Source organism: Taudactylus pleione, unplaced genomic scaffold, assembly GCF_031769625.1.
Source record: "Taudactylus pleione unplaced genomic scaffold, aTauple2 ptg000019l, whole genome shotgun sequence".
Classification (NCBI taxonomy): Eukaryota; Metazoa; Chordata; class Amphibia; order Anura; family Myobatrachidae; genus Taudactylus; species Taudactylus pleione.
The window spans coordinates 29,081,968-29,093,978 of NW_028284421.1; the positions used below are offsets into that span (position 1 = coordinate 29,081,968).

The window sequence follows — 12,011 nt, forward strand, 5'->3', positions numbered from 1 at the left end:
ATAAATTGCCATGCAGTCTGGATCCCAGCCCCTTTCCTTTGCTACCTTTCTCCCTGCCTGACCCTAAAGAAACACACAGCAATCCTGATGGACAGCTGTTAGTCTAGGATCCAGACCGCATGGCGAAGTGTTGGTAATTGTATCTTTGTCTTTATCCTGTATATAGCTGCATTGTATAGATTAAGGCTGATTATACCCTTTTTACAATATAGTACCTTTGTGTGTGTTGGAACCGCAAACTGTTTCTGTGTGACAAAGTTATTTTATATTGAAATGGGAGGTATGGGCAATCTGGTCTGTGCAATCAAATCTCTCTAATATCGATGCTGTTCAAACGGTATCAATACAGCAGAGTCAAACCCAGGGTTTGAAAAAAGACAAATCCATAAAATTGTCCACTGCACCACTGCCGATAAATGCTGGGACGGAAACCTGTGTGTTGGACAGATGAATGATTGTGTGGACCAAGACAGAATTCTCTGGGGAGAGAGATGCAAGGCCTAGATGAATCTCCCCAAGTTTACCTAGACCTTGCCTTTTCCCAACTTCAGAGGGCAAAGCTGGGCCATATGACCTTTACCTCTGCAGTAAAGGCAAAAGCCCAATGAATGTCTCCTGTGTTTCTCCTCAGACGGAAGGTGAAACGCTCCCAGCTGCAGGGGTTCATCAAAGTCAGGTGGCGCAGTCCATAACGGAAACCGAGGGGCTTGAGGAGGTAACTTCTTCTCCATTCTGCGTTCCCGAAGCCGTCGATCAACATGAATGGCCAGGCTCATGAGATCGTCCAGAGAACTTGGGGCTGGATATTGGACCAGGATATCATTATTTTCGTCTGACAAGCCCCACCAGAACTGCTACGCAAAGCCAGATCGTTCAACCCAGAATCGACAGCCCATTTGCGGAACTCCGTGCAAAAGTCTTCTGCAGCTCTATTCTCCTGTTTAAGGGATCTGAGGCTTGTCTCTACCAAAGCTGCCTTATCTGGGTCATTGTAGAGTAGTCCTAGTGCCTTGAAGAACGCATCAATAGTCAAAAGAGCCGGACTGGAGGTCGGGAGCCCAAAGGTCCAAATTTGTGGGTCGCCTTGCAGCAGGGAAATGACAATGCCTACTCGCTGGGACTCTGAACCCGAGGACCTGAGTCGGAGTTTGAAATAGAGTTTGCAGTTTTCCTTGAAATTTAAAAAGTCTTTCCGGTTTCCAGAGAACCAGTCAGGTAGGTTCAGTTTAGGCTCCACTTTAGTGAATGCAGTGGCACCACGGGTTTCCTCCACTCGGAGAAACAGTTCCTGCACTTTTTGTGTCAAAATCTGGATCTGGCTAGCCAGGATCTGAGCCGGATTCTGACTGGGGTCCATGATGGAAAAGATCACAAACTCTGCGGATATATAATTTCTTTTTGGCCGGTGATAATGTTAAGGACTCAGAGTCACAAGTGGGGAAAAGTCCTGCACAGCCTTGAGGGCTGGAATATCTTGGCAAGATGTGGCCGTATAATTGTTATGTGGCCTCTGGGGCCTGTTGCAGCTTCTGGGCTGGTTGAGGCCTGTGGGCCTATGAGTTGTGATGCGGCCTTTGGGCCGGTAGCAGCCTCTGGGCTGTTTGAGGCCTGTGGGCCTATGAGTTGTGATGCGGCCTTTGGGCCGGTAGCAGCTTCTGGGCTGGTTGTTGCCTTGAGGGCAGAATGACTTGGCAGGAGGATGCTGAGTAGCTACCAGTGCCGCCGGGATGACACTGGCGACGGTGCACTGAAGTGCGCACTTGAACCGCTGAGTCGCTACCAGTCTCGCTGGGATGACACTGGTGCCGGTGCACTGGAGTGCGCACTTGGACTGCTGAGTCGCTACCAGTGTCGCTGGGATGACACTGGCGATGGTGTACTGGAGTGCGCACTTAGACCGCTGAGTAGCGGCCAATGTCGCCGGGTTGACACTGGTGCTGGACACAGACTGGCGCTTCAGGTGGAGAAAAAGCACCATGCCGCCTAGATGACACAAGCAGCACGAGCAGGTAGAATGCAAACTACGCCGCCTGGATGGGACAAACGGCAGTAGATAAACACAGTAGATTGGCTCTGGAACTCAACTGGAAAACAGGAGACTGGAACAAACAGAAGTACGAGAAACTCTATCACCGGCAAGGAGTAGAAGGGCTGGCTGTAATATAACAGGAACAGGGCCTAACCAGAGCAAGTTTCCCTAATGACAAATTATTGAGCACCTGGGCTGTATTCAGACAGGAGAATCAATCAGTGTGCACCTGATACTGCACACAGACAGGCAGTAATTAGTGCAGAGGCTCATCAGCAACCAAGACTGGAACTGCAACAATATGCTGCTAACCACTGATCCTTACAGGAGGAAGGAGGAGACTTCAGCGAACGCTTGTCCGACGTTCACCCCGCACAGCATTGGCAGCGCGGCGGCTTGTGACAGCCGCGAAAAGTGCCGTCTGGCAAAAAGCGGAGTGAATTGGCCTCATTCGCCTGTTTTGCCGCAATGTTTTCTCCATGCGCATTCCCACTTTTGTCCTATTCAATTGTAAAACAGGCAAAAACGCGGATAGGCGAATGTTTTACAAAGCGAAACTAGCGAAAAGGACATCTTTTTTGGGGGAAATCAGTCTGTACCCCCAAAAAAGCTTCAGTGACCCTGGGAATTGATATAGAATAGTAGCAGTAGCCCTAATAAAAGTATTTGTAGTAATATATTAGATGGGGCGCCAAATACATATGTATGAATATAATTTATTTCACTCTCAATAACAAAACATGCATATTAAAATTCATATGAACACAATATAAAATGTGCATCATAGTGCATCTAACACAAAAAAAACCTGAGCATTCTCAATAAAAAACCTTTAAAAATGCCTGAATGAATGACTTTGGAAAACAGCAAATGTTAATTTCACATGAAAGTGCAGCGTAGAAAATCAAATGACACAATACTGTTAGATATTATTTCCTGGGATCTGTCCACAATGTCCAGATAATTCTGAACCCACTCCTAATGGGGATGGAGCTTTTGTCAATCCAAATAGTCCGAATGTAGCTGTATGTTATAAGTAAAATTTGGGGTACATGAAAATGGGTACTAGTATATTTTGATGTCTCTAAAATGAAGATTTAAAAAAAAAAAAAAAAAATACACCTGCTGCAGCCTTCTGAAATCTCAAAAACACCTGTCTCATCCATATAGCCCCAAAAAATACCACGCCCCCCACTTTTTACCCATTTTCCAACACTTTTTAAATTTTCGCCCTAAAATGACGTTATTGTTTTAAAAAATTGCAAAAAGTTTTTTTTGATTGATTAGTCATTAGGGGTGGTGTCCAAAGGGTTCTGGATCAATTCCAAACATTTGCACCCCAAAATAGCGATTTTGCACTTCCAAGTGGAGAAACTTTTTCACCTATTTTTCCATGTTAAGTTTTCTCATAGGCGAAAACGTCCTGGAATTGAATACGGAGAAAAGTAGAAAACAGGCGAAAGTGCAAATCGGCGAATACTTTTCTCCAAACGGCACTTTTCATGGCTAATTGAATCCGGCCCTAAAATTGAAGACCACAGTTTCCTTTTTCTTAACGAGAACTGTCAATTGGAGCAATTTAGCAAGCTCCAAAATACTAAGTTTCCAAGGATGACATTAGTGTGTGTAATCTATGGCTTCAGCATTACCAGAGATGGGTATTCAGATTTCTTCGTACATTCTGAATTCTTCATATTAAAATGCTCGGTCAGAACTGGGAAATTCATCCTTTCACTAGTGCTATAAGCAAACGGCAAAATTACTTTTAATAGGATTCAGTTATCTCTAGGAGAACCTCTTATTGTGTTCGGTGTACCAGCAATGCATTATACAGTAGATAAATTGGTCCCTAAATCCACTTCATATCATTGCAAATAGTTAAATTCACAATAATAATAATTGAAGAACTAAAGTGTCAGATTACACAGCTACTGTGACAATTGTAATTGCAATGGAATATGATGGTGTAACATATACAAATGTTAATAAACATAGATGAATAAGCTGTCACTGACAGAGCACATCTGGTACAGGTTGTATGAGGTGTGCAGGAAAGTATGAAACTAACACTTTTTCTGCTTACTCACATAAACATTTTCAACAAGCCATCTGTTTATATACTGTATACACATTCCCATGTACTGTACCTAGGGACACATTAATATGTCTATTAGTACATATGTATACCAAACTGATTAAGCCATCTTCTCTTCCAGGGATTTAAATGTGTCCTCACGTTTGCAGTCAAAGAGGTCATAGCCTTATGACTTGAAAGTGTTAAAACCCTGGTCATGGGGCTCAAGGAGATATAGCTTGTGTGTAGTCCATGCTTCTATGGCAACACAATAGATCAGATACTGTAGCTTCATGAATATTGCCAGTAGCAGGGGCTGCGTGAGGAATAAGTGATCAGTCTGATGTCAGCAGCCTCTGATGCTGCAGCTTCTCTCAGACTGCTTAGTATGGGCAGCAGCTAGAGTCAAGTAGACAGGGAGGGAGGAAAAGAGGGAGGGAATTCTCTTTTTCTCTTTTTATTATGATTTGTTCTTTTATTCTTCTGGACAGCCCTAGTCCAGTCCCTCCCCTGGCCAGCTGCTGACTGAACTGTTCTGCCTGTCTATTGCATTTAATACCCTCCTGCAAAGTCTTCATCGTCTCATTGCTTGGGATCTGAGCAGAAACAGGCAACATGGACCACAGACTCCTCCTGGCACCTCGAGCACTGTCGGGATGCTGCAATTACTGCTGATGCTTTTAAGCCTCAGACTTCACAGTCAATGTGTGCCTGAGGGAGCAGAAGGTGCTGACATGCTCTCAGCAGTGGAAGATAGGGGCTGATTCTGTAGACTTTTGTGTGGGGGAAGTCTCCTGGCAGACAATGGACAGACTGCACCCCTCTATGAGGAAGCGTCTGTACAGCCTCCCTCAGCACATCGGATCAAAAGCATCTATAATGGATGGAGAAGGTGAAGAGAGGGATACCTGGAGAAAGAGCATTAAGCTCAAGCCATTGCCCTCACCTTCTTCACTTAAGATTCTTGACCCACGACCTGGAGCAAAGGAAGCCCATCTAGTTATGGAAACTGAAGTAGGCAAATCCCAAAGAACCAGTAGCAATGGAGACTGCAGGAGATTTACAGGTAGTCTCTCCTCCATTGCTAGCTGTGGAAGGCACCTTCATGATCCAGACCCCAGCGAAGGACGAAGGCTTATATCAGAGGGGGACCTAAGCCCTACTGATGAGAAGTCCCCCACAATGGATACACTAGGAGAATCAGGTGTAGGCCATTCCCAAGCTACCCAACCTGTTTCCCAACCTCGGAGCAATGACCAGCATAGCAGTTCTGTAAAGGTAGAAGGAAGAGAACAGACTTTATCTGTTGGAGATGAGGGGCAGAGTAGTTTCATGCATAGACAGTTTGGGGCACTTCTACGACCTGGGGTGAACAAATTTTCCTTACGGATGTTTGGTAGTCAGAAGGCAGTGGAAAGAGAGCAAGATCGGGTGAAATCTGCAGGATTTTGGATTATTCATCCATATAGCGACTTCAGGTAATAAAACAAACTAACAAAGCCTGTAAATCTGGTCCAACAAGTGTAATTTGTATCATAATTACAACTCTTGGCCTAGGAATTGATCAGTCAGTTTATTGGCTGACGTACATTATAAAATGGTGCTTTGTTTCATTTAGGATTTTGCATATGGAGGGATTTGGAAAAAATTGCATTGTGCTTCACCTTTGAAAAGGGTGATCACAAGCTTTGTCTCGCTGCCTTTTTCTCTGTAACCTTGAAGGAGTCACTCTTCTTAGAGTAGACCTAATTAGTAACATTGCAAGCTCTTGGACTAAATGAGCCTATTTTTTTTATTTAGGGAATATATATCATGACAAAAGTGTGAACGATAGTAGAAACATAGTTATATGCTTTGCTGTATTCATTTCTATGAATTAGAAATCATTTTCGAGAGGCTGGGCCTAGGATTGTAAGAAGGCAGTCTGTTTTCGCTCGCTACAAATTTCCACACTGAGCCACTATATGAAGTATGACGATCAGTACAGTGTTAAACAGTGTTTATGTTCACTGTGCATTCTTCCAACTTCTCATAAAAAATAGTCTTCAAATAGATCTTGCATATACACAGCAGGAATAGAGGGTGCATGGGGGGAGTACTTATTCCCCACTTTGCCCTTCTTTATTAACAGATACGGTTTATTTTGTCTTGGTTAGATTGCTAATAGGGACAGAAATCTAAGATGAAACCAACACCAAAGTTTTATTAAGCATTTTCCATTTGTATACTATGTATACACCTTCCCCAGCCTAGCACTATGAATTGTGCTATGTATGAATTTCAGTAACTGGACTAGGCTACAGTTTTACAATGTGACTAATGTGTGCCCACAATTGATAATTGTGAGAATAGTAAAAAAAAGAGTAGGAATAAAAGTGCAGATTAAAGCACGTTTTTGTATTTGTAACCATCAAACAATGTATATGGAACAAATTCTAAGCACTGTTGCACTATATAAAATTGGACAATGCAGAAGACATAGGGGTAGATGTACTAAGCCTTGGAGAGAGAGAAAGTGGCCGGAGATAAAGTACCAACCAATCAGCTCCTAACTGTCATTTTTCAAACACAGCCTGTAAAGTGACATTTTGGAGCTGATTGGTTGGTCCTTTATCTCTCTCCAAGGCTTAGTACATCTACCCCTATGTCTTCTGCATTGTCCAATTTTATATAATACAATGATAAAATGAAATAGACAGCAGTCAGGTTAATAATTGTAGAGCACAGCTAAACTGTGCTTTGTTCATTAACTCCTTTGCTGCCGTATAAAAGTGATTAAAGTGAATGAATGACAGAGCATTGTTGAGGCTTGCAGTTATATATGTCTATGTCACCCTGCATTGTTCTGATTGGCTGTGTGAACCCTTCCAACTACCATATGGATCAAAAATCCCTTATTAAAGTTCAATTTGAGCTGTATTCTATTCTCAGAACTCAACATAAACAATGTGTCAATGCTGACTCTATGCCTGTGTGCATTTACCCTTAAAGGCTTTCTCCATGATTTCCTTCTCACACTGGGCAACATATCTTTTAGCACATATGTTGTTTTTAGTGAGTGTATAGGAGGCACATTGCTTTCATCCTTACAGTAGCTGCAACATCTGCTTGGATGATTGAATGTGGCCAGTCACGTTCCTGATTTGTTTTGGTAAATTATATTCCTGTTTAATGTGTCTTGATAATTACCATTCATCTTGGTATTTGGGTAGGATTTGTAAAGACTGAATTGAACTACGATCTGCCAGTTCCTTTAGCTACTAGAGAAGCAACAGTGTCAAAACTGCTGACTTAATATTAGCACAGAGAATGAAGTCTCATTCAACAGAACACTGCTAAGTCATATTAATGAACATAGATTGCACAAATATTGTTGTATGAAAAAAGCAGCTTACAGTGTAGTGAGTAACCAGATGCTATCCTCTTGCTTGGAATGAAATTCCATTTTCATCATCTTTTTGAATCCTATTTATTGCACACATACATTTTTACTTTGAATTCTAACAATAACAGCAGTACAATACAAAGTAAAATATTTATTTAAAAATAAACTTTACCTATTATGTTGATATATATATATAAAAAAAAATAGTTTGTGTCTAGTCATTACTGGTCTGTTGTGTAAATATACCATAATTTTAGTTGGCTAAAACAAGAATGCATTCATGGGGTGCCATTTTTTATGTGCAATATTTAACACTATGGGCCTGATTCAGCAGTGTACGAAATAGTGATATCGAACGCAGTCGAGCGATTGTTTGCCATTGTGCATGCGTACAAGCTGCACTGAGCGTGCGCAGTGATCACATTGCGATTACAGGTGCACAAAGGAATCAATCGCAGAGTGAGTGACAGGCTGTCAGCGTTTGGGGATGGTGACAGAGGAGTGTTCAGAAAAAGTTAAACGCAGGCGCGATTGTCTGTTTGAACGTTGTTTAATGGGCGTTAGCCACTGCGATTCCATACGCAGCTTGAGTACCCACTGCGTACGACGGGGCTTGCATTTTCTGTGGCTGGTCAGACCTGCTGTAAATGCTGCGTGACGGGCCGATGTGCATCGATGGTACCGATGTTTACGCAGAAGTGAGAGCTTGGATGGATGTGAGAAAGCAGCAGTGGGCAATCTCTATGCTGGCTGAGCTGTGGCAAGCATTAGCATTTTGCGTGCAAATTCTATCCGTACTTGATGAGACCCTATGTTTATTAAATAAATAGTGTAGCTCAATTGCTAATTCTAAATATTATTTTTAATAGAGCAGTAAAATAAGCTCAGCACCTTTTATGCGTGTAGTCAAAACACCTTATAAGCAAAGTATGTTAAGTCATACAGTTAATAAATTATGTATCCAGTGTCTGAAGAAAATGTGGGAACAGAATGCAGGAGTTGGATTGAACAGGGGTATAGTCAAGAGTGGACCCATAGTGGTGTTTATTTTCAAGATGTCAGGTTTAGTCTGTAAACCTCTAACCACCCAAAATTAGTCTAAATTTAGAAATACGAGTGCTTTGTGCAGGGCCGAAACTAGGATTTTTGTCACCCGGGCAAGACAGTAATTTGGCACCCTCCCTGGTAATTCCCCCATAGTAATACCCCCTGCAGCAGTGCCCCTATAGTAATGCCCCCTTCAACAGTGCACCTATAGTAATGCCACCTGAGGTAATGCCCCTGTAGTATTGCCCATATAGTAATGCCCCTGTAGTAGTGCCCATATGGTAATGCCCCCATAGTAATGCGCCTGTAGTAGTGCCCATATAGTAATGCCCCCATTGTAATGCCCCTGTAGTAGTGCCTATATGGTAATGCCCCCATATTAATGCCCCCATTGTAATACCAGTGTATTAGTGTCCATGTAGTAGTGCCCATATGGTAATGCCCCCATAGTAATGCTCCTTTAGTAGTGCCCATATAGTAGTGCCCCTGTAGCAGTGACCATATGGTAATGCCACCATAGTAATGCCCCTGTAGTAGTGCCCATATGGTAATGCCCCCATAGTAATGCCCCTGTAGTGCCGCTTACACACAAAAAAAAACAATACTTACCTTAAATCCCGCTCCCACGTCCGCTTCCGTCCGGTCCTCCTGGCTGCTCATCGGAACTATGGGAGAGATGTCATGACGTCTCTCCCATAGTGCCCATGGGGGGAGCTGGAAGCTGGAGTTCAGGAAAGAACTCCAGCCTCCGGCTACCGCGGCGCTGCATGGAAGGAGCCGGCACCTGCTGCTAATAAAATCTCAGCGGGCTTCCAACTTGGAGTCCTCCTGCAGTGCCGGGCTGGAGGACACTGGCAGCGGGTCTAGCGGCACACCCGGTGCACGTGCACCTTCAGCCCCCCCATAGTTGCGGCCCTGCTTTGAGGGTGTTTTGTGCTGCGGATGTACACTTTTCTCTTAATGTAATACAACTACAAAGCCTATTTCAGATTGCGACAGGCCCAGTCAAAAAAATGTAATCTTCTTATGCAGCCATCCACGTATAATAATTACACCAAAGGTGGACAACTTGCTAAATTTTGGGGATTCACATGCAGCATCCTAGTCCACCAAGGGCCACATATTAAAAAAAACATGGTTTTGATTCCAAAAATAAGTAAATATAAACAAATGGAATGCATTTTATTTTGTATACATTTCTGCTGCGATTGATTTTCCTCGTAAAGCCACCAGAACTAAAGGTGCCCATCCACTAGAAGATTAAATTGAGTTATTGAACGATAACAATATCATTATCGTTCAATCATTTGCAAATCGTTTGCAAAAGTGTCTAAAATGAAGAGCGATGCGCGCTCCCGGTGGTCGTTTAGTCATCTATCATTGGGCAAACATGCTGGACGACCTGTCAGGTTCAGCATGATTGCAGATGATTGATGTGCCTACACTGAACGACTGCTCATTCAGTGTAGGCACAGCCCAGACTGACAAATGACTGCACGATTACAATGTCGTAATTGTGCAGTCGTTTTGAGGTCTGCTAGTGGATGGGCACCTTAAAGGTTATTCAATAGAATGTCTGTGAGTCATAATTGTCCAGCAGTACCTGGGATGAACAACAATATGTACAGCAATAGTAGCAGTGCCTATGAATATACCTTCATAATATCCAATTAAAGGCCACCATGAATAGCATTAGTAAATAATACATTGCGAATACAGTAGTATTAATAGTGCCTAGCAATAGCAATCAGTAGAGACACTGATGCCCATTAATAAACTACATGTATTAGTAGTGACCAGTAAAATCCTAGCAGTTGTAGTAGTTCAAGTAATAGCCACTCCTGATTTGCTGATAGTGTCTTAGACCCTGCAGCTTATAACAATTAGTGTCATATATGTATTATGTCAAATTGCTGCCATCCATTCTAATTACTTTATTGACATTTCTATTTGATCTACTGCTTGATATATGACGCTCATTTGATTTTCAAAGAGGAAATTTAACAGATGTTATTTAATTTGTGTTAATTACATTTTATATTGTAAATGCTACTTTGCATTTATTAATAACTCAGTACTATATTCTCTCTAGTGTAATGACAGTTCATTACATTATTATTTTGTGTACAAATAGGGTAATGTGGTTATAGCATTTACAGTATTACTAATGCTGTGAAGCCACCTACTGTATCTACAGTATGCTAAGTGTGTAATTATACACCCTTGTACGTTTGGTACAAATACTACAGTTTCCTGAGCTAGATGCATCTTGAGATTTGTCCAACTCAACATACACATTTAAATATGTTTGTTTTATGTGTGTCTTTAATTACATACATTTGGAGGACAAATGTGTCCACTCCAAATAAGTCCCTCATTGTAGGCTTCCTTTTTTGTAATGATAATAATTAATATACACAAAATAACTTCTATACATAAAGTGCTAAAAACCAGAGAAATAGAGCTGCTGCTTGGAACTAATGCCATACATAAAGAAATAATCACTGAGTCAAGAGTCTCTCTCCACTCTACACATACCACAGCAGCACTTTCCTACAGTCTCTTTTCTTCATCCCCCTGCAGTAGGAGCTATTGGTCGGATGGGAAGAGGGTGACAGGTGTCTATCCTGAGTCAGACATACTCCCATACAGCATCTCTGATTTAGGGCAGATTTTGTTGAATTATTTTATAGATTTGTATTTTTTTATACCCTACCCTTATGAGCTGCATTAATGATGAATGAATAAGAGGGAAATTAATTACAGCCAGTGAGCTTTCATCAGGGCTGTAACTTGACAGCTCTCGGTCTAGAATGTAAGCTCTTACGAGCAGGGCCCTCTACCCTCTTGTGCTTCTCCGTTCTCTACTTTCATCTACTTCTTACTCCCCACTAGGACACCTCACATTTGCTTGCTTTGCTCTGTGGCTTATCTGGGTGTTATGGTTGCGAATGTAGCAATGTATATTATCCATGTCCGGTATTGTATTATAAGTCACTGGTCAACCTATTTGTTTATGTACTTTGTGGCACCATATAAATAAATGATAATAATAATAATAATAATAATAATAATAATAATAATAATAATAATAGTAAGATGTTTACCCTTTCAGTGACCTGATATACTGACAAAAGAGTAAAGTATTTGCACATGGGATATTGACAAGGTGGTGTTGGTCCCATATCAATTGCAAACTCATGCCAATTTGATAGTAACACTTTGGCTTTCATGTGTGTAAAACAAACATACTGTAGTACTAATAATAATTAAATGACAAACAAATAGTGCAAATTAGCAATAGCGTTCTCCTTATTGATTGCATGGAAACAAATGCAGATCTTTGTCCGTGTGAACAGTTGTACTGTATGTATCTTTTTGGTGCACCAACTCCCTATATATTGTGTATGCTTGGTTTGATTCTCTTCATCATCAGACCTCACTTGCACCAGCCTATACTTGGTACAAATGATTCA

General features: G+C 41.8%; 1 protein-coding gene across 1 annotated transcript in view; it reads left to right on the top strand.

The window, feature by feature from the left end:
- The first annotated feature begins 4,706 nt into the window (after positions 1-4,706).
- HCN4 (hyperpolarization activated cyclic nucleotide gated potassium channel 4) overlaps positions 4,707-12,011 on the top strand; it is a 202,495-nt gene continuing 195,190 nt past the window's right edge. Inside the window, exon 1 of the mRNA XM_088446221.1 lies at positions 4,707-5,581. Within this exon, the coding sequence (XP_088302347.1) occupies positions 4,908-5,581 (674 nt within the window). The 5' untranslated portion in view covers positions 4,707-4,907. The remainder of the gene's footprint in view (positions 5,582-12,011) is intronic.